Source organism: Triticum aestivum, chromosome 3B, assembly GCF_018294505.1.
Source record: "Triticum aestivum cultivar Chinese Spring chromosome 3B, IWGSC CS RefSeq v2.1, whole genome shotgun sequence".
In the NCBI taxonomy this organism is placed as follows: Eukaryota; Viridiplantae; Streptophyta; class Magnoliopsida; order Poales; family Poaceae; genus Triticum; species Triticum aestivum.
This window is the reverse complement of record NC_057801.1, coordinates 411,804,124-411,827,929: the sequence shown is the minus strand read 5'-3', so window position 1 is coordinate 411,827,929 and position 23,806 is coordinate 411,804,124. Positions and strand designations below refer to the sequence as shown.

Sequence of the window (23,806 nt, the reverse complement as noted above, 5' to 3'; positions counted from 1 at the left end):
AATGGGTCTACATGGGCCGTAATCGGGCATAATTGGTATCGGCCCATCACGGTAACGGGCCGTTAACATGCCATAGGACTGCAAAAGCTTAATTCTGTCATAGGCATAACGGGTCGTTAATGGGCCAGAATATAGGACGGGCTGGCCAGAAACGGGCCGACTCTTGCCATGGGCCGAATTTGGCCCATTAGGGTAACAGGCAAGTAACGGGCCGACTCTTGCCATGGGCCGAATTTGGCCCATTTGGGGAACATGCCAGTAACGGGCCGACTCTTGCAATGGGCCGAATTTGGCCCATTAGGGGAACAGGCGAGTAACGGGCCGGAAGTAATCGTGGGCCGAAAAGGAGCCCAAGAACGTATGGGCCGTCAATAGGCCGAAAGCTAACACGGGCTAGAAACGGCCCATGTAAATCACGGGCCGTTAATGGGTACAAAGGAAATTACTGTTCATTATGGGCTAGAGTCACCGTGGGCCTGTAAAGGGCCGAAAGATACGAAGGCCTCATATGGGCCGAAAGACGTCGTGGGCCATACATGGGCCGAAAGTGAAATGGGCTGGTGTTATATTCGACGGGCCACATGACGTTGTTGGGCCAATTTCCTTTAGTGCCTAACGGGCCATAAAATAGGCTATTTGCGAAGAGACCGTGTTAGCAGGCTTTTCATGGGCCAGCCCATTAACTTTTGACCAAGTCAAACAGGTCGGCTTTGTAAGCTAAATAGGCCAGCGATGGGCCATGGCACGTGTCGACATATCATAGGCGCCTATCTGACCCACTGACGAGCTGACACGTGTTTCGTCCGGCTAGTAAGAATTTTACACGTGGAAATTTCCCATTGGTCGGGGCTGTTAACGGGTTACCGGATCCAAAACCCGACCCGATAGCTTAACGGCGTTCCGTTACGGTGGATGCCACGTGTCGGTCACCCTTGACGAAAGCACTTCTGTGACGCGTGATTTATCGTCATGGAAGTGGACACTTCCATGATGATAATTTTGGTAATGTCATGGAACACTTCTACGACAGCACAGGTATGGCTATCTTGATTCTGTCATAAATTTGTCATGGATGTACATGCATGACAAAAAACGCGACCTACTGTGACAAACACGTATCATCACGGAAGTGTATTTTTTTTGTAGTGATAGTCATTGGGGGACAGTGTCGACGGCCAGCGCGGAGCATGGTGCTTCCACTAGGATGTGGGCGGGAGCCCCCCAGAGGCCCAGGGGAAGCACTCAGGAGACTTCGGGGCGTGTATAGCCCCACTCATTATTACGTAAGAGTGTCACGGGCGGGGATCTTCGCGTGCGCTCCTCGCTCCTCGCTTCTTGCGGCGACCCCGCCAAATGCATCCTATTGCCACTATTGGGGAGTCCGGAAACCAGGATGAGACCAAGGGGCAAGGGGGTGCGCTGGCGGTGGTCGGGCGATTGCAGGCCCTCCACCGTGGGAAGGGCTCGCCGGCGCTAAGGGAGTCCTGGATTAGGGGGTGTCCGGATAGCCGGACTACCATCATCAGCCAAACTATCATCGGCCGGACTATCATCATCGACCGGACTCCAAGACTATGAAGATACAAGATTGAAGACTTCGTCCCGTGTCCGGATGGGACTTTCCTTGGCGTGGAAGGCAAGCTTGGCGATACGGATACGTAGATCTCCTACCATTGTAACCGACTCTATGTAACCCTAGCCCTCTCCGGTGTCTATATAAACCGGATGGCTCTAGTCTGTAGGACAACAACAACAACCATTACAATCATACCATATGCTAGCTTCTAGGGTTTAGCCTCCTTGATCTCGTGGTAGATCCACTCTTGTAAACATCCACAATATCAATATCAATCAAGCAGGACGTAGGGTTTTACCTCCATCAAGAGGGCCCGAACCTGGGTAAAACATCGTGTCCCTTGTCTCCTGTTACCATCCGCCTAGACGCACAGTTCGGGACCCCCTACCGACAGGCGCCTTTCCCGGCAGACGACCTACCTCCAGACAGCATGCGCCACTGCCGAGGTGGCGCCCTGCGCCGTGAGGCGTGGAGGAAGCTCTGGCGCCGGGCTCCCTCCACGCGGCTCCCAGGGCGCTCCTCCTGCCCTAGGCAGGTCTAGTGTCTCGAGATACGCCATTGTGGCGGGGTTCACCTGCGACCCAAGGTTAGTGTAATTGCATCTGAAATAGGTTGATCGTGACCGGTGGTTGTTGGTGTTGAAGATGTTGGCGGAGTGCTGAGCTGACTCGTGAGGAGCCCCCATCTCTCGCGACCTTGGCGATCCTGATGCTGGAGCTGGCGCAGGAAGCATGAACGGGCTTCTCCCTTGCTCGCGCAGCATGCCTGCCATGGGTGGTACCGGGACCGTAGGGGCTATTGACCTGAGACCAGCCCCCGAGCCCCGTGTCGTGTCGCCCACCATGCCTGGGGCCATGGCTCGCCGGCTCGAGAGCGACTCCTTCCTGCTGTTGAGGTAGAAGCCGTCTGCCCCCCGGGTCAGGTGGACGATCTCGTATGCCGAGTTGCCTCCACGGGGCCCCTCGGGCTCCTCTCGGAGGGGCGAGTGGACACGGCTGGTGTGAGCATGAGCGTCTTGAGGCGTCCGCGCAGCTGGTATGATGCGGAAAGGTGTCGTGCCTTTGCATGCGGCGTCGAGTAGTTTGGCGACGCGAGAGAGCAGGGCATCACGGCCGCCCTCGGCCAGCCTGCAATGCAGCAACTCGCGGGCCATGACGAGGGTGGCCCGCGCGTTCTCCTACTCCCGGCGAGTGCGCAAGGATGTCGTCATGGCGTACCTGGAGGACCTTGCCGCTGCTCGGTTGCGTCGCTGAGCGGGAGGGGATGGAAGCGGCCCACGACACCAGCAGCTTCTGTCGTCGACACCCATCCCCGCTCCGGCAAGCGGGAGGTGACGACGGATCTCATGGCCGAGTAGGGTCGCCCGGGTGACGCGTGTGGCCCATTGCCCGCCGCCAGCTCGTCGAACTTCTGCCATAAGAACTGTGAAGCGGGGGCGAAGCGACTGATGGAAGAAAGGCTTCGACACGCACCCTACTTGCCATGCCAAATGTTGGATTCTGGGCTTCACAGACCCAAGAAAGGTTCAAACTCAGGGGCATGTGTGAAGAAATCAACCTCACAAGCTGATCGATCCGCTGCTCTCACGACCTAACTCGATGAACAAGAAGGAGAAAGACACAGCAGTTTACCCAGGTTCGGGCCACCTTGCGGTGTAAAACCCTACTCTTGCTTTGTGGTGGATTAGCCCCGCGGGGGATGAGGATGAACTAGGACAAGTGGAAGAACGGCCTCTGGAGGCGTGTTCTTGTGATGAGCTCTTTGGATTCAGTCTCTCGAGGGACCGATCCCTTCTATGATGGTGGCTAGGCTATATTTATAGTGGCCTTGGTCCTCTTCCTCCAAAACTTGGGCGGGAAGGGAAACCACAACGACCAGATTTGAAAGGGGACAAGAAGTACATATGATCCTGACGAAAGGTGGTCTTCACCTGCAAAGCCTCTGTTCGTGACATCATGGTGGGCTCGGCGATGACATCCATCCCGCCGTTCTGGCGGTCTTGGTCTTGTTGCATGCAAATGGCAACCTTTGGCAGATTCCTTGGGACTCCACACCCATGCTTGCCTCCTTTGCACCAAAGAGGAAACCTGCCACCCTGCACCCGCTGGCGTGCGCTTGACCTTGGTCGTCATGGCTGATGTCATTCCAACCTCGTGAGGCTGGCTCTTGCATAGAAATCTCTGCTCCGCTCAGGAGGCCACCTGAGGACGCTGCTCCCTCGGGAGGTCTCGATGTCACCCGTCTAGCGAGGGTCTTGTCTTGTCGTGGTTGAAGATGGGATGTACCAGGCCGTCTAAGGAGCCACGATGTGGGCCGCAGGCAGGCAAGTCTGGGTACCCTGGTTCCCAGAACACTGACACACGCCCTTGGCGGAGTTGTTGCAGAGCGAAACCACCTTTTCTGACAGGTGAAATTCACAACCTCTATTAAAAAACTGTCATATGAGCAAGTAGTGCTCCATCACTGACAAGTTGTTATTGGCCCCAGGATGCAGGCACATTGGATCATCGGGGTTCTGGTACTCCCATGCCCTTCGGCCTCCTCTGTGCTGCAGCGGGGCGATCCGGCGACGGGTGAAATCTGCCCCCACCATTTTTATGATCAGCCCAACAGTCTTGAGGGTATGGATCCTGTACAATGCCATCCTAGCTTGGCGTCGCTGGGCCCGACATTGCTCCAAGTTTTTCCCTTCCCGATCCTCTATGTCCGGAGGCAGCAGAAGGGAGGAATTTCCTCTTGCTGGCCTTGCTTAATCTAGGACTAATCTGCCCTCCACTCGTCCACTTGGTGTGCAACTTGACGTCAACATAGTGCTCCTTCATCCGCATTCTTGGAATCCAAGTAACACTGCTGGAGAGAGCGTCGTTCTCAATCCGGGGCATGAAGAAGTGCCGGAACAGGTCAAGATTGGGTGCTATCCCCAGGAAGTTTTTGCACATGTGTGCATACATGGACATGTAGGTGATAGCATTGGGAGCACATTCCAGCAAGTGAAATCTGCAGGACTGCATAACCTCTCTGAAGAAATCAGAGAAGGATGTGCAGAACCCGCCATAGAAATACCCGGCAAAGAAGTGAAATTGGTTATCCGCTGGATCAGGAGACCCTGAGAGGACTTCTCTAGCCGGATGACTGTTGGTCTTGCTCCACCAGACATACGAATATCTTGTGGTAAGATCGTCGGTCGTCAGCACCAGCGGGAAGCTGGCGTTCTCCTGCTGTTGTTTCTCCCTCTCGAGCTTCTTCTTCTCTGCCTCTGGGTCCATTGCCTTCTTTGCTCTTTTCGAGGCCATGGAGAATGCATAGATGGGGGATTGAGGAATGGCGCAGTGAGGCGGCAACAAAAAGGGCCAGAGTGCTCTGTTCTTCCACAAGGAAGAAGAAGAATGAGGCAGGTGCTAGATTGGGAGCGGAAAGGGTAAATGAGTAGTGCCTCTCGCAGTTTCCTTTATATGGGGAAGGTGCGGAGGATGACCCTTTTCCATCCTACGTGGTTGCTCTTTTCAGGCGTACTACCCCTGACAGCCGTTTCGTTCCACCTCTCCCACGTCCCGCATTTAATGCACATCGTGGGGGCGTGGTAAGAGACAAGATTGCCACATTTATTCTCTGCCACACATGCTTGTGCACTGTTTGGGCCTAGCCCAAGGACGCCTCGCGTACGTGTATGACCCATGCCCGGGGGCTCATGTCGGTGTACTAGAATAGGGGTCCTTTAGTAACCCAGACTTGTGCACAGGTAGTTGCAGCCCTCCGGACGACAAGGGTTTGCTGGAGGATAGCTCAACCCAAGCCTCACCTCTTGGACACCAACACAGTGAAGAAGACCTCGAGGTAGGTCATCGAGAAGTATTAAGTTAGTACTAAAGATCAAGACTTCAGTTATCGGCAAGCCTCGCACCGGCAAGCCAGGACCCAGCAAGCTCCTTGCCGGGAAGCACCTCCTCCTCGCTCTTCGACAACTCCACCTCATCGACCAACTGATGGCTTGATGGCTTGCTAAGATTAGGTGTCGAGCAGGCAAGCGGCCCGAGGGGAGTCAACAGGATGCGTGTCAGCACGTCACATGCTGATCAACTTTATTGACACCCGTCTAGTGGACATGTCAAGAAGATAGGGTCATCCACATCGACGGCACGGAAGGAGAGATGCCTTTTGCCAAAGGATGGGCACCAACTCACGGTGCATTAAATGCCCTTGTCCTACTCCGGCAGGATTAGGTTGGATAGCATCAAGACCACTATTCATATACTTGTAATGACCATGTTGCCACTGTGGTGACCCCTTTTTGGCTATAAGAGGAGGCCCATGGCTACCTTGGCACGGTTGACACCCTACTCATGTTTACATACTAAATGCACCTTGCTCACGTATTTTCCGGCAAGCTGCACTTGTAACTTGAGCCCCAAGTCAAACCACCCAAACACAAACACATGAGTAGGGTTTTACGCCTTCACGGCGGCCCGAACCTGACAAATCCCCATGCGTGAATTGTTGGATTTGCTCCCTATGCTAGTCGATAGCCCCAACCAAACTGCAAAGGGATCCTCGCCGGTCCCATTGATCGTCGTACTCTGACAACAGCGTGGCCGTACGTGGAGTGCATGCGCAATGGGAGCGGCAGGTGGAGCGGCGGCAGCTGTTCCTTCGCAGCTACCACTTCTTGCGTGACGGCGAACTCTGGCCATGCGCGCGCGCACCACCAAGGGCCTCGATGCCTCCGGGAGTGCACCCGCCTATGCTTCACCTGGGCCGTTCCCGCTCTCCGCCGCTGCTCCTCCACACGCCAGGCGTCCACCTGTTCCGCTATTGCCGCATCGCCCGAAAAGCGCCACCGGCCGCAAACGCTATCTCCGTCTGCTTCTGGTAGCCGCCATGTCACGAGCGGTGCCGTGGAGCTAGAAAGCCAACACGGCAGCATTTGTTGGCTTGCTTCAAGTAGTAAGCTTTGATTACTTAGGTAAAACAATTAGCCGGTGAATACTAACTAGCAGTGGCTTCTACTCCAGCTTCATGGAGTCTTCATCGTTGCTTGGTGTGCTCACTGTTTGACTAGAGAACAAAGGATATTTAAACAGGGCGCCTGTTGCTCAATGGGATTGGTTGTGTCGATGTTTTTCCCTTCTTTTGCTGTTTCATTCAGATACTCTGAATGAATCAACTGTATATTTATTTGAAACCGTCTCCTAGTTGTCTCTGTTTTTGCTTTAGACTTTCCTTCAGATGTGATTGAAAATTACTGTTCATGCAAACAGAAATGCAGTTCATCCCGAATCCAAACAGATTTTTTTGGGTGTGGAGAGACCAAATGACACATTTTTATTGAAAAACAGAGTGTAATATTGGAACATCAATTTGAATACCTCTGGTGCAACCTTAGGATATACCACATATATTTACTGCAATGCTTTGGAATCAAAGTCGCTATCTACATCATTCCAGTGCTTCTAAAAAAATTGCTGGAGAGAAAGATAAGAAAAGGTTGATATCCAAAAACCATTTTATTTTCTCGGACTTTTCAGTCTTCATCTTCCCTGGTGGCTTGGTAAGATTTTCCTTTCTGCAACGTTGTTTGCTTAATAGCATTCAAATTTCAAATACACATTGATATGTATACCAAGTAAAGAACACAAACTACTATTGACATACGAGCCATACAACATCTTATATGATTCTTAAATGAAGTTAGGGAATGGATGTATTGACTTATTCATGATCCAAAATGTTATATATGTTGTTCTTGTCAATGTTTATTTGGTATTCTGCTCTAATTGGCTGACAATAGTTACTTTGTCGAGGTTCTTCTATAGTTTACTTCAATCACATGTACTTTTCATGTATTTATTGTTGGAATTGGAAAGGGTTCTTGGTCTGAATATACATATATATATATATGCTAAAGTACTTCTATCTTTTGAGGCTGGCCATTAAAAATACTGGGCATTGTGCCAACGTATACAGTGCCCCATTCAGTTGAAGTGGCTGAAGTTTTGCTGGAAATGTACAACACAATGAAGTTTAAAGCTGAAAACTCGATATAATTGCAAAGCAAACATCAATCTCTTTTTTTTGAAAACTATACATGTAAAAATATTCAAGCTTGCAAATCTTAGAATTTAAAGCTGCTTTAATAATATTAAGTTCCGATTGACATGCACGGGCATACAAATGGATCAAACGTTTAGATTTATGAGATATTGAACTTCGAGGGTGGGTTGGGGGGGGGGGGTATTTGAATTTTTTTCAAACTCCCGTTGCAACGCACGTAGCATAACTGAAATTTTTGTTTGTGTTGTTTACAACGGAAACATAGTCTGATATGACAACTTCTGAATCAAAGACCCAGAAGGAAACAATTGACTTAAGGAGTTGGAATGAGTTGATCACATCCGCATATCTTTGCAACGGAGGTAGTATACATTCTTTGAACCAGAAAAATGCCCGAGTTAGATAGCAAAACTTATTTCTTGTTACTTACCATGGAACATAATTGCAGCGCTTACACAAAAGTAAATTGGGGCCACATACGGTGCACTAGCCACATGAGATGTATTGATGCACCATATGCCTCAAGAACAGGAGTAACAATGTGTCTCAAGTTCTGCTGCTGCTAGATTTCGATCTTCTGGTCTTGCCTGTGAATGTTTTTTTATTCAAAGTGATTCAGTTCCAATCCATACAAATTAGTCATATTATGAGTTCCAGGAACCTTTCTTTAGTTTTAGTATATGTCTAGTTCTATTTTCTTGCGATGTGAACACTAATGAACAAAAAAACCTTATGGTGTACTCCCTCCGTAAGGAAATATAAGAGCGTTTAGACCACTATGTTAGTGATCTAAACGCTCTTGTATTTGTTTACAGAGGGAGTATAATTTTTTACATGCATGAAATTTGTAAAGTTAGTTTTCTGTTTTAAATCATTCGTCTATGGAGATTTATGAAAAGTGAACCAGCAGACAAACTATAGTAATTCCAAGCTAATTTTATAAATTCATCCCAATGAACTTTGTGTAAACCTTTTAATTCTCATATCTTGTAATATAAATGACGAACCTCAAATTTTTTCCTCGTAATTTTGTATGATGGCCATGGCTACATAACAACGATAGTATACATCACTTTGTGTTGATGTATGAAGGTAAAATGTCAAAAATTGTCTATGCTTATTATACTTATCTTCACAATGGATATGTGGAGTTCATGGTTTGTTATTTAGCTCTTCTGCAGCCCAGCTGCAATTCCTAAAGGAAGGTGCAGACACTCAAAGCGCCTTCTAAAGCAGCATAGATGTCGTCTCTGCAACGATAACACATCAATCGATGTATCTGAATGTGTAGATTTGCAACCTTCAAATTTAGAACTAGCAGATTTTTGCTGTTACTGTTACTTACAAAGACTAATGTCTCATGTGCTTGTATATACATAATTTCTACACTTCCATGATGTGCCTAACTTAAATGTAGCAGCTACCAACATACTATTATCAGAACGCTATTGTTGCATCATCACAAGATTTCCATGATATTCATGAGAAAACTACTTTTGTATGAGTCCCTCTCTTATCATGCATCTATTGGATCGTGTAACCTTTTTACCGATTCACCATATACATGCAGGAATCCGGATTTTGTAAACTGAGGTAAGTGCGTTTTACCGGGTTAGTATATCTCTTACATTAAGCACTATTTCCCAACAGTAGACATTGAAGCTCTCTTTCATATGTTTCTTCATCCTATGTTGGCTGCCTAATGGCATTTTGATACAGGGACACATTGAAAAAGATACCGAACATTGTTCCTAACCAGTGAAAAACATTAGGCTTAGAAGATACATTCCAGATCTGGAGGGGGCTTAGCAGTCGTGGGACTTACCTATTCAACTTGAATGAGGCTTCTTTACAATGCATGTGTTATGTAATTCACAAGATATTTTGTGTTCTGTGCCTGTAGATAGAAGAAATGATAAAACTGTTTGCTCAGTTGTGCTAATTGTTGCCGTTATGTTTCCTGTCTTGCTAGAATTGACCTTCTGCTTTCCTTATATATCAGATTTGCATATTGTGGTTTTTGGTGTCCTCATCACCGAGTGGCATCATTTGGATGCTACATTACCCTAGGATGAATTGTTGGGTGGAGCAATAGAAGGCCTGGGTCGCGCGCTCATCGAGGCTGTCGCGCCCTGTAGGGACGTTACAACATAGATAAGAGCATGTTTAATAATATAGCTAGTTGATGGCTATAACAAGTTGTCATGTCATCTACAGCTAATATAATAGCCAAGACGTATAATAGTTGGCTATAAGAAAGTACTACTTTGTCAACATATGACCCACCTTTCACACTCACAAAACTTCTTGAAGCTTGTGCTACAGCTAAGAGCATCTCCAATAGATGGTCCAAATTTTGACGGTCCAAAATCGAAGATGTAAAATTTGGACCGCCAAAAAGTGCGTTTTGGAGCTCCGAAAAAGGCCAACTCCAACAGATGGTCCAAATTCATGGTCCAAAAGAGCAACTTCAATAGATGGTCCAAAACACCTTGTGGAATTCCGTCGAGCACCTTGTGCGCGCGGTGGAAGAAGATGGCCGCCGGTTGGATTGGCTGCTGCGGTCAGCTCCGGACGGCGGCTGTGATAAGAAATGAGCTTGGAGGCTGGCCAAGAGGAGTTCGGCGGGCGGCGAAGAATAGTTCGGTAGCCGGGCGGAGGGCTTGGTGCGGCGGTTGTGCGGACGGCGCAATGGCCGTGGACAAGTTCATGGCCGACGGGGAGGGGGTCGGCGGCAGCCTAAGACCCGGCGGAGGCCTACCGCGGCAGCCGGATCGCCGGAGGCGCTGAATCCCGCGCCAGCTGCCTCCCGATTCGGCGGCGTCCGGGTGGCTGCGAGCCGGCTACTGGCGAGGGAGGCGGCGGGGATGTGGGGTGGTGGCGGCGCCGACGGCGAGGTTTTGGGCAGTCGCGGCGGTGGATTCCGGCCGGCTGGTCTTCGGGCGGGCGGATGGGCGCGAGCTGGAAAGGAAAGGAAGTGGCGGTTGGGCGTTCGCGGGCGGCGACTGGTTTGGGACCAGATGCACCTCGTGATGTAAATTTGCACCGCGAGGTGTTGTATTTTACGTCACGAGGAGGCCGCGATCCAATTTTTTCTTGCATATGGACCGTCTGTTGGAGTAGCGTTTTTTGACCAGACGGTCCAAAAGTTAGGTACTTTTACATTTGGACAATCTATTGGAGATGCTCTAAGTCTACAACCCACTTTTCTTCTCTTCTTTTTCCTTCAACTCAGCAACAATATAATACTCCCTCCGTCTCAGTTTACAAGTCTTACGCGTATACCTAAGGTTGTCAATTTTATCACCATAATATAAACTATATAACAAAATAATTATACATTTTGAAAATAGAACATCTGAAGTTTATATTGGTATATTTTTTCTATAATATATGACTTGTATTAGTTTGGTCAAATTGACGACCTAGGGGTACGCGCACGCCCTGTAAACCGAGAAAGAGGGAGTATTTAAATCCTTATAGCATGCTTACGTCACCTTATTATACTTGCTCTAAGGAGTCCATTGCAACACGCGGGCATATGTACTACTTCCTCCGTCTCATAATGTGAAACTTTTTTTTGACACTACACTTGTGTAGAAAAATTTCTTACATTATGAGACAGAATGAGTACTACTCCCTCTGTAAATTAATATAAAAGCGTTTAGATTACTAAAGTAATGTTCTAAATGCTCTTATATTAGTTTACGGAGGGAGTACTAGTTTTTATTGAAACGCACGTCAATTTTTAGACAACTCGTGAACGTGTCCAGCTTACGCACGTTAGCACTTTTTTTTGTCACAAGCACATACTCCCTCGATTGATCCAGAAATTCTGCGGCCGCCAGCTCGATAAAAGCCCCCGATTGATCCTACCCAACAAGTCGCGTCGAACCCTTCCTACCCACCCACCCCCCCGCGCCGCTACGCCGCCAAGCCCTAGTTAGGGTTTTGCCCTTTTCCTCCCCCGCCGCCCCCGCCCCCGCCCCCGTCCCCGCCCATGGATCCCTTCTCGAAGAAGCGCAAGCCGGACGAGAACGGCGCGGTCGCCGCCTCCCCCGCCGCCGGTGCTGCCGCGCTCGGGCTCACGCGCGATGACGTCCTGCGTCTCCTCGACCCGCTGTCCCGCGACCAGCTCGCCGACATCGCCGCCGCCGCGGCGCTCGCCTCCGGGGTCGCGCTCGATGCCGTGCGCGCCGCCGCCGACCGCGACCCGGCCCTGCGCAAGCTCTTCGTCCGGGGCCTCGGCTGGGAGACCAACTCCGACTCGCTCCGCGCCATCTTCTCCGCCTACGGCGACCTCGAGGAGGCCGTGGTCATCAGCGACAAGACCACCGGCCGCTCCAAGGGCTACGGATTCGTCACCTTCCGCCACGCAGACTCCGCCCTCCTCGCTCTTAAGGAACCATCCAAGAAGATCGACGCCCGCGTGACCGTCACTCAACTCGCGGCCGCTGGCGCGGCCGGTGGGCCGTCCGGTGGAACTACCGGCGCAGGTGGTGTCCCTTCAGCAGACGTCTCACTCCGCAAGATCTTTGTTGGGAACGTTCCCGCTGACATGCCATCAGAGCGCCTCCTCGCGCACTTCGCTTCCTATGGAGAGATTGAAGAGGGGCCGCTTGGGTTCGACAAGCTGACGGGCAAGTTCAGGGGCTTTGCGCTCTTTGTGTACAAGACACCTGAGGGGGCGCAGGCCTCGCTAGTGGACTCAACTAAGGTAATCGATGGGCAACAGCTCTTGTGCAAGCTAGCCATCGAGGGGAAGAAGGGGAAGCAGCAACCACAACAATCTGGGCCTGCCGGGCAACAGCAACCACAGATGCTCCAGGGTGGCCCGCCGGACATGACGGGTTCTGGGCTTGGGCTAGGTGGACCACAGATGGGTGGGCAATATGGTGGCCCTGGGAATGGTATGCCATCGTTTGGTGCATTTGGTGGTCCCAACCCATATGCTAACATGCCATCGTCCATGGGTGGCGGCGGTGGAGCTGGTTTGGGCTCAATGGGAAATCAGATGCATTCCGGGATGGGTTCTGCTGGGGCTGGTGCATTTGGCACCGGCGGGCTGGGTGGTGGTTCATTTGGGGGCTCATCTCAGTTTGGTGCTGCTGGTATGGGGCCTTATGGTGGTCTAGGCATGGGTGGGCCTTCCTCACTATACCGTATGCAACAGGGCTCAGGTGGGCTGCCCTCAGGCTATGGCGAGGGTGGAAACTACCCTCTTCCAGGGTCTGGTTTCCGGGGTCAGGACCCTCAAGGGATGTCACCAGGACCAGGTGGCAGGGGTCCTCCGATGTACCCCAATGTGCCACCTTATTTCTAAGGTAATTTCACACCCTTCTGCTGGTGTTACATGCTTTTACTAGCTGAGTGTGCTTGTTTGAAGTGACATATTGTTGCAAAATATGTCGTGCATCGTAGATGTCTTGCTATTTTCTTAATGATGAAATACTATGTGTTATGCCTGAAATACTATGTCGTGTTATGCCTGTTTGCAAATTGCGAGTGTTGCATTGTTGTCATGCTGCGTTTGCGTTTTATGTGAATATGTGATGTAATTGGAATGTATGATTGCTGCCTGGTTTGAACTAGCAAAGTCTGCAAGTTGACTTGAGCGATGTGGTGCTGCAAAAATTGATTGGTCGGTATGTGGTTGCTAGGTTAATGATGTATTGCATAACATGTTCCATACTTTTCCTGATTAGCGTGCTATTTGCTTTTTATTCTGTGGTTTTTTTTGTGTCGATACTTCAATTTTGTGGCATAGCCATGTTTATTTTGGCACGATAATCTGATGCATCCCTCGCTCTAAATGGTATTTTGTTTATGTGTTGCATGTTTTTTCTTTCTGTCTTCCTACATGACATGCCATTGTGTGAAGTTGGTACATGATTTGTGACCAAGCTGTTGTTTTTGGACGATCGAGCTTTGCCTTTGTTGATTTTGGTTATGCTAACAGATCATATGTGTCTGTGTGTTGTTGCCCTGATGTAACTATGCTGGTTTGTAGTTGATTATAGTGTTTCTGTTGTGGAGTGACAGCAGTTGGCAAACAATCTGAGCAATTTCTGTCATTTACAGAGTATTGTAATGGGCCCATGCTGATATGCTGGACCATTTTAGATGTTTGTTAATGTCTGAAATATGTTGATTGATGTGATGAGGTTTTACATATATTGCGTTGTTATCGTAAAACCTGAAACTAGACATTTCCACGTTCCACATCACAAAAACATACAATATGTAGTTTCCTGTTCCAGATTTTGATTCATGGATTGCGGTTGTATAATGCTTCCTTATGTTTGATTAGTTAGATTTCTCCAATGTTAAAGTTTTGGTTATGCCATGTTTGTCTAATGCTTCTGTCCTAATATGTTGTATTATTGTATATACATCTGGACTACATAATACATCCATGGGAAATCTCTGCTTCTAATGTTTCTGTCATTAGTTTGCGGTTGCACATCATGTGCTTATGCATAGAATGAATCTCATCTTGTATTTGAATAGCTTTATTTTCATTTTTATTGGCCACTCTTTTAGGTCATTGGTGAATTCAAAACATAACTATACACATCCTGCGATAAATTGAACTGGTTATGTATCGTTGAAAGTGTAATATAACATAAAGTGTTGTCCTATAGTTAGCAGAATACTCTTCAAGATTACTATTTTATCTTGGTCATACCATATTTAGTTTTTTTGTCACTTGAAGACTAGGTTTGCTGTTCGTCAATATTCTTTTTTTGCTCTTGTTGATTTTGTTTTTGCATCATTTTGCTCTGTTTTGATTAATTTTGCAGTATTTACTCTAAAGTTTGCCAAATGTAGTTTCTTAATCTTCAAAGCTTTCTTAACTGATTATACTTTTTTATGCCTGCATTGTATCATCTACATAAGTAAGGATTAGGTGTGGTATTTGGAACTTGATGAACTATAAACGTTGTATTTCTAACCCTTGTATTTAGTGTCATATTACCTGTATTTTGTCTGTATATTTTTGCTCAGCTGAACTATTGATTGAATTCTAGTGAATGTGTGACTCAGGTTGTTGACAACTCTTGGGAGCATATGCTTTGAATGGTTGTGCTGAATTCAGAAGTGTTGTCTGCATGGATGTCTTGCATATTCTGGCTACCTCTGATCTGGAAATCAGTTTTGCTCTGAGTTTTCGTTGTTAAGAGATAAATCAAGCTAGATTAGTGTTTTATGTTTACTCTTTCACTAGACATGTACTTCTTATGACTGCTTTGCAGTCTGTCTATTTAAATACCTGAATTATCATTGTTACATTCTTGTGTATTGTCTCGTGATACCAAGTTACTTATGTCATGTATGGTGAAAGTTTGCTTGGTAATTTGTGGATTGTTTATATGTATGAGTGATATTGACATGTCTGCTTGGTAGGGTTTGTGTAATATTTTTGCAGGTTCTGAAGAACCTTTTTTACTTTTGACAATGTCTTGGGTAAGTTTGGAGTGTCTATCTATTGTCTCTTTCATCGGTATTATCTCTTCGTGCAGTTTCCATACATTACGTCTGTTGTTCTGTCACACCAGGATTTGTGCTGTGTATGCTTTGTTTGTGGCAAGTATTCTTGTTGAGGGTGTGATTTGTTGCAAGAATTACTTTTTGGTGATTTGGGGATTTCAATGATTTTACCCTCAACCAACCATGGAATGATTGTTTTATTTGTGATTGGAGATGTTTTGATTGTAGCACAGTTTGTGCTGCATTGTACGGCAATGTGAAGTTTTAAAAAAAATGGTAGTCAATAATGTCTATTGCACAAGTTTTGGTTAGTTGGCAGAAATGTATTCTGTTTTCAGGTGAGACACTTTTGAAGAAGGGTTTAGTCTACTGACCTACCCACCTCGCCTATGCATTCCGTTTCTCTAGGTGGTCCCAACAGAAGTCAAATAATCAGCTAGGCGTTGGTAAAGTAGTTTAAGCATGAAAAAATATATGTGCGGACTTGCGCCCTGAGCTTGCCGGTGTTGAATATGAGAAGAACCTGCCCCCATTAGTTGTTGAAGCATGGTCGGGAGATGGAAGTTTGATTTTGCTTGGTTTCTGCACGATAGACTCCAAAGAATTCCACCGAGCAATTGTAATCCTGCAATTCCGCCCCCATCATATTGTAACATCAATGTCATCTTAGTTAAAACATATTCTGGTTTAGTTTCACATATTAGACTTATTGTGATTATTGTGATACTTTCTCCGTCTCAAAAATTTTGTCTTAGATTTGTCCAAATACGGATGTATCAAGTCACATTTTAGTATTAAGTACATTCGTATCTAGACAAATCTAAGACAAGAATTTTGGGACGGAGGGAGTACTTGTTAACATGCCTTAGGCATTGATACTGTTTTGAATATAATGAATATATGTGTTTGTTAAGTGAAACAATGTATGTTTCACTAATTAATCACATCTAAAACTGGGAATAATTTTATAATCTCAACCCGCTGACAACTGAAACCGTTGCTTTGCATGGTGTTGTCTTTGTTGCATGATTTAGGCTGAGTCTGCTTCTATTACTCCCACCGCTCCCTTTTTTACATGATTTGACACAGCAAAACATAAGTTTCATATCTCCCTCCGGTTCTTTTTCCTCCGCTTATAAGATTTGTCTACATGATTTGACCCAACAAAATGTAAGTTCCATATCTCCCTTTGGTTCTTTTTCCTCCGCATGTAAGATTTGTTTGAAGCCAAACTTTTTGAAGTTTGACCATATTTATATGAAAAAAATATCAACATCTACAATACTAAAATTATACAATAAAAGTTAAATTCATGAAACATCTATTGATATTCGTATTGTGAATGTTGATATATTTTTCTATAAACATTGTCAACTTTTATGATAATTAAAAAGGACTAGAGGGAGTATCATTCAATTTGTATTGGATTGTAGTTTTCCACGTTGTACTAACTTTTGACAAAGACGACATGTGTAAATAAAGATGAAGAGAGGGTATTACGTGTTTGGTATTTGAATTTTATAAGTTTTTGGTTGAGTAGACTTGCATTTTTATTACAATAAATTCAAATCTTAGTTGTTCGTCTAGACAGACTAATTCCTGGGCTCGCCACTGAATAGGATGAATAACATTCCTAATAAATTGTTGTGCTCCTTACCTATACGGAACTTTCCTCTGTAATCCTCGTTCCTTTGGTTTGAAAAACCTTCAAACTTTTATGACCAACCACAGTAGAGACTAAAGGTTGCTATGAGATTTATTACACATTAATCCATGACAGCATGCCTTCTTTGATACTAGATTTAGCCCAATTTGTCATGCCCAATATGCGATACTATCCTAAAGAGACTCGAAGGTCCCACCAAGGATAGAACCGCATATTGAAACGCTTTTGCAAGGTGGATATCATTACATCAACATTACATAATAGATGGGGATACATACAAGGCATACAAATGCCACAAGAGTACATCAATACAACATACATAAGATCAACATCCGGCTACGGATGAAACACAAACAGAAGCTCAAACAATATCCACCCTGCTAGCCCAGGCTGCCGACCTGGAATCTATCCACTGATCGAAGAAGAAGCAGAAGAAGAACTCCAAAACAAGCAAACATCGCTCTCGCGTCATGATCATCGCATATAACCTGTACCTGCAACTGTTGTTGTAGTAAACTGTGAGCCACGAGGACTCAGCAATCCCAATACCATGGGTATCAAGACTAGCAAAGCTTAATGGGTAAGGAAGGGGTAAAGTGGTGAGGTTGCAGCAGCGACTAAGCATATATGGTGGCTAACATACGCAAATAAGAGCGAGAAGAGAAGTAACGAAACGGTTGTGAAGCTAGCAATGATCAAGAAGTGATCCTGAACTTCTACTTACGTCAAACATAACCTAAAACCGTGTTCACTTCCCGGACTTCGCCGAAAAGAGACCATCACGGCTACACACGCGGTTGATGCATTTTAATTCAAATCTGGTCTCAAGTTATCTATAACCGGACATTAACAAATTCCCATCTGACACATAACCGCGGGCACGACTTTCGAAAGTTTATACCTTGCAGGGGTGTCCCAACTTAGCCCATCACAAGCTCTCACGGTCAACGAAGAATATTCCTTCTCCCAGGAAGACCCGATCAAACTCGGAATCCCGGTTTACAAGACATTTCGACAATGGTGAAACAAGACCAGCAAGACCACCCGACTGTGCCGACAAATCCCGATAGGAGCTGCACATATCTTGTTCTCAGGGCACACCGGATAAGCGAAGCGTACAGGTACCGACGTAATCCAAGTTGCCAAGGAATGGTCCCGCACGGTGCTCTAGTTTGGACCAACACTCGGAGGAGCACTGGCCCGAGGGGTAAAATAAAGATGACCCTTGAGTCTGCAGAACCCAAGGGAAAAAGGCTTAGGTGGCAAATGTTAAAACCAATGTTGGGCCTTGCTGGAGGAGTTTTATTCAAAGCGAACTGTCAAGGAGGTCCCATAAATCACCCAACCGCGTAAGGAACGCAAAATCAAGGAGTATAATACCGGTATGACGGAAACTAGGGCGGCAAGAGTGGAACAAAACACCAGGCATAAGGCCGAGCCTTCCACCCTTTACCAAGTATATAGATGCATTAACTAACATAAGAGATATTGTGATATCCTAACATAATCCTGTTGATCATGGAGCAAATCTTCGACTTCACCTGCAACTAACAATGCTATAAGAGGGGCTGAGCAAAGCGGTAACATAGCCAAGCAACGGTTTGCTAGGAAGGGTGAAAAGGTTAGAGGCTGACATGGCAATATGGGAGGCATGGTAAACAAGTGATAGGTAGCGCAGCATAGCAATAGAACGAAGCAACTAGCAAGCAAAGATAGAAGTGATATCGAGGGTAATGGTCATCTTGCCTGAAATCCCGCAAGGAAGAAGAACGAGTCCATGAAGAAGACAAACGGACGTAGTCGAACGAATCCTCACAACTCCGGAACGAAACCAAAGCTAACGAGAGAAGCAACCCGGAAAGAAGCAAAGAACATAGTAAACACACAAGCATAAACATGGCGTGCTGCTGTCAACTCCACCTTGCGCGACCTCCTGCCTCGTCCTCGTTCCCACGCCGCTCGTCGCTAGAAGCCAGCAGGAGAAGCCCCGCCTCCGCTCGAGGGCCCCGCGACATCCTCTGCTGCACCTCCACCGGTCGGCGACCTCACCTAAACCTCTCCAGCGAGCAGCCCGCCAGGACAGGCTAGTCTCCCTCGGAACCAACCTCCTCCACGCGCCAAGTCCCGCAGCCGTTGTCCCTGCATCGCGCCAAGGCCCAGCGACCCCCTACACATCAAGGCCTCCGTGCACCTCTTGCTCCCGTCGACCTTGCACCATGCCTCTGCCATCCATGTGATCGCCAAGACCGAGACCTCCTTGAACAGGAGCATTTCTTTTGGATCGCCAAGTATCGCACCGGGCGCCAAGTACCTCTACGGATGCACTGGACGTCTACGACAAGTGTACCTCTACATCCTGGAATCGCCAAGTACCGCATCGAAACGCAAGTACAACAAGGAATCCTGAAGGACTTGGATGCGACAAGTTCCTCTCCAAACGTGTACGACTACCGACGCCGTGTACGACTACTTCCCACGACGACCCGTGAACGTCTACTTTCACTACCGTCGCGAGAACGACTACTTCCACTACGGCCCGTGTACCACTACTTCCTCCAATGAACTCGATCCGCCCCAAAACGCACGCTTCAAAGGTATAATCTCGAGATGATCACGACCGTGGACGAATGCTTTGTTGTATGAGATGCCCGTGTATGCTTGCATGGAGAACTGGATGTTTTCAAAAATCTTGTCATTTATCTGATTCCATATGGACCAGCATCCAATAATTGCTACTTGTGAGCTGTGTTGGGATTTCCTCGAAAAAGAGAGGATGATACAGTATAGTAGAATAAGTATTTCAGTCAGTTAATAATAAAGGTTATGAATCACACAAAGACTATGAACAACACCTGCACACACAAAAGCAAATACTTGCACCCAACACAAACAAGGGGGTTGTCAATCCCCTCGGTTTATTTTGCCACTCTAGTTTTTGCCGACTTTGCTTATGCCACTCTAGAATTTGACATCTCACTTTGCCACTCTTAGCTTTTGACAATATACAGTTTTGCCATTTCGTGGCAAAAACAAAAAATTTTAGAGTGGCAATTGTGATACATTATCAAAACCTAAGAGTGGTAAAAATGAAATAAAAAATTATCATTTTTGCCATGGAATGGCATTTGTGATGTATTTTCAAAAGCTAAGAGTGGTAAAAGTGTTAAATTCTAGAGTGGCATAAGCAAAATTGGTAAAAGCTAAAGTGACAAAAACAAAGTTTTCCCTTATTTGTAAGGATTAAATCTCGTAGTGTTAGATAATAAAGTAAATTGCAAAACAAAACAAAAGAAATAAGATTGTAGCAATGTACTTTTGTGTTTTTATATATGATAAAAGTAGACCCGGGGGCCATAGTTTTCACTAGAAGCTTTCTCGAACACATAGCATACGGTGGGTGAATAAATTATTGTTGGGCAATTGATAGAAAAGCGCATAGTTATGACGATATTCAAGTCAATGATCATGTGTATAGGCATCACATGCGAGACAAGTAGACCAATTCCTGCGTGCATCTACTATTATTACCCCACCCATCGACCGCTATCCAACATACATCTAGGGTATTAAGTATAAAGCAGAGTAACGCCTTAAGCAAGATGATATGATGTAGACATAGTAAACCTAATCAATATGAATAAACCCCGTTGTTTTACCCTTAATGACAACAAGACAAATACATGTCTTGTCCCCTACTTTGTCACTGGGATAGAGCACCGCAAGATTGAACCCATCACAAACCACCTCACGCACTGAAGATAAATCAATCTAATTGGCCAAACTAAAAATAGATCAGAGAGAAATACAAAAATACAACAATCATGCATAATAAAAGTTCAGAAAAGGCTCAATTAATATTCATGAATAATTTGATCATAAACCCATAATTCATTGGATCCCAACAAACACTGCAAAAGAAGATTACATCAGATAGAACTCCCAAGAAAATCGAGGAGAACATTGTATTGAAGATCAAAGCGAGAGAAGAAGTCATCTAGCTACTAGCTATGGACCCATAGGTTCGTGGTGAACTACTCACGCATCATCGCGGTAGGATAGCAAGGATGATGTAGAAGCCCTCCGTGATCGATTCCGCCTCCGGCAGAGTACCGGAAAAGGCCTCCAGATGGGATCAGGAAAGAACAGAAGCTTGCGGCGGCAGAAAAAGTGTTTCAGATCTCTATGGTATATTGGAATTTATAGAGGATAGGTCAAGAGGTGCCACGAGGGGCCCACAAGCTCAGGGGGCGCCCGCGTGGGGCTCGCCTAGTGAACTTGTCGCTCCCTCTTGACTCTTCTAGTCTTCTCCCGTATCTTCATGGGTTCCTTTTGGTCCATAAAAAATCACCGTGTTTGGACTCCGTTTGATATTGATTTTCTAAAAAGCCAAAAACAAGCAAAAACGACAATTGGCACTATGCACTAGGTTAATAGGTTAGTCCTAGAAAATGATATAAAATAACATATAAATGCATATAAAACATCCAAGATTGATACTATAATAGCATGAAACAATAAAAAATTATAGATACGTTGGAGACGTATCAGTAGTAACTACTTCCACAAAGAAATCCCACTGATATCTTTGTCTTGCTTCCATGATCATCATATGTATATTTAGATCAGTGTTCCATCCCATATTTATGCTCCACCAGAATCCTTGACTAAATGGGCAACTAAAAAGTAGATACATTCTGTCCTCCATATTGTGGTCATTGCATAAGACACATCTAGTACTCTCAAGGGTGAAATTCTTTCTAGTAGGGAGTTCACAAGTATTTATTTTGTCATTGAGTAACAACCATCAAAAGAATTTGTGCCTAGGAAGAAAGCATGATTTCCGTGTCCTTTGCATGGGCAGTGGTGCTTGCAGATTACCCACTAAAGCATTGTATATTTTCTTGGCCGAGTACTTGGAGTTTCCCCACATGAAAGACCATGTGTCTAGTTCCACATTATCTCTGATTGCCTCTAGTTGATCAGAAAATATTGAATTGCTCGTGGGCAATCATAGATAGTGGTAGCTGGAATGGATTGTAGTAATTCATCACTAATTTGGCTTGTTGTATTGAGATATTATCATTCTCAGCAAAAGAATGGAGTTCAACCCATTTGTTTTTCAAAATGTTCCTTTCCATACATCATCCCATATAAAACACTGTCACCTTTGTTGACCTTACATGTGGCCATACCTTTGTATAGATCAGTAAGACTTACACAGGCGCTCCATCGAAAGGATCCTTTGTTATTGCTAGCATGTGGTATAATATTATTTGAATAATATGCTTCCCATATTAGTTTGACAATGGAATATTCTCATGATTGTAAAATTTGTGCAAGTGTTTGATCAACAAAGCAATATTCTGAACTCTAAGATTAAGGACACCTAGTCCACCTTGCTTCTTTGGTTTGCAAACCATCTTCTAGCTTGCCAGGAAGTTTCCTTTCTTTTCAATGTCATTCCCATACCAAGGGAAGTTTCTTCTGGATTTGTTGACATGGTCCAAAATAGTGTAATGAACTTTAAATGAGCACATGGCAAAAATAGGCATTGATGCAATGACTGAGTTGACATATGTCAATCTGCCAACATAATTTGCAACCCTTGGTAGCCTCTTGTAAATTCTGGATATGATGGGAATGAGACATGCACTGATGGTTTGGTGGTGCCAAGAGGTAACCCCAGGTAGGTGAAAGGAAGACTTTCAACCCTGCATCCAAAACTTTCAACAAGGCCTAGAACAGTAGCATTGTCACTATTGATGGGCACAATGGATGATTTTTTGTAGTTCACAAATAAACCCGTGGACATGCTGAATATATGTAATAGGGATTTAAGATGCATAAGTTGATCCTTGTCAGTAGGCATTATGAGCAGAGTATCATCAGCATATTGTATAATAGGGTATTGCTACCCATAGCTATCTTCCACAGGTAGAGTTAGTTCACCATTCATCCATGCTAGATTGACAATGGTTTGTAAAAGATCAGCAGTAAGGACATAAAGAAGTGGGGATATAGGGTCACCTTGTCTTACTCCTCTTTTGCACATAATCTTTTCCCCAGCTACACCATTAAGTAGCATAGAGGTGGAGGCGGAATTTAGGATTCTGGTAACCCAATTAATCCACCTGGGTACAAATCCTTTGGCCCTCAGCATCTCAATAACAGCACTATATTCTATCTTGTCAAATGCCTTTTCAGAGTCAAGCTTGAGAATGATAATAGGTCTTTTTGATTTATGGCATTTATGAAGGTATTCAAATGTATATCCCAAGCAGTCTTGAACATTTTCCCCTTTAATGAAACCATATTGGTTTTGATGAATAATCATTGTAATCTCTTTTTGTAATTGTTGGCCATGAGTTTGGTGAAGAATTTCAATGGAAGTGTAACCAGAGAAATGTGCCTACAGTCATTCATATTCTTAGGAGATTGTTTCTTGGGTATAAGGGTAATATATGCAGTGTTGATGCTTTGAATGTTAGCATTTCCTTCAAAAAATCCGATATCATCTTACAAAAATCCTATTTAATAATGGGCCAACATTTTTTAAGGAATTTACCATTGAATCCATCTGGTCCAGGTGCTTTATCATCAGAAAATTCTTTGACCACCTCCTCAATTTCATCAATGCCGAATGGCTCATCCAAATGATTTAAATTGTGTTGTTTGATCATTTCTGGAAGGTTGAATAGCATTGTGGGTTTGATTGATGTCCCAAGCCTCTCTTTATATGATTGCCATATAACAACAACTTTCTAGTCATGTGAGCTATGAACTATACCATCATTTGTGGTGATGGATGATATGTAACTTTTTCTATAGTTCATAGCGGCCATAGCATGATTTTTTTTTGGAATTTTCATCACCAAATAGGTTATCTCTTCCTTTGTATATGCTTTTATAGTACATTCTTTTAGCTCCTAGAAGCTTTAGAATGTGTCTTTTTAGGATCTTTCTTAAATTCCTCTCTATTAAAGTCAATGGCATTTGTTCATCAATTCCATCCATGAGGGTTAAGT

General features: G+C 45.4%; 1 protein-coding gene across 3 annotated transcripts; it reads left to right on the top strand.

Moving 5' to 3' along the window:
- Nucleotides 1–11,567: 11,567 nt before the first annotated feature.
- LOC123070113 (UBP1-associated protein 2C) lies at nt 11,568–15,813 on the top strand. 3 transcript variants are annotated; one of them, XM_044493138.1, is made up of 2 exons: nt 11,568–12,948; nt 15,524–15,813. In XM_044493138.1, the coding sequence occupies exon 1, from the start codon at nt 11,625–11,627 to the stop codon at nt 12,945–12,947; it is 1,323 nt and encodes a 440-aa protein (XP_044349073.1). In that variant the 5' UTR covers nt 11,568–11,624; the 3' UTR covers nt 12,948; nt 15,524–15,813. The 3 variants fall into 3 exon arrangements, with proteins under 3 accessions (XP_044349073.1, XP_044349072.1, XP_044349071.1); XM_044493137.1 differs by lacking the exon at nt 15,524–15,813 and adding an exon at nt 14,656–15,002; XM_044493136.1 differs by lacking the exon at nt 15,524–15,813 and adding an exon at nt 14,672–15,002 and having other exon boundaries at nt 11,572–12,948.
- The last annotated feature ends 7,993 nt before the right edge of the window (nt 15,814–23,806 follow it).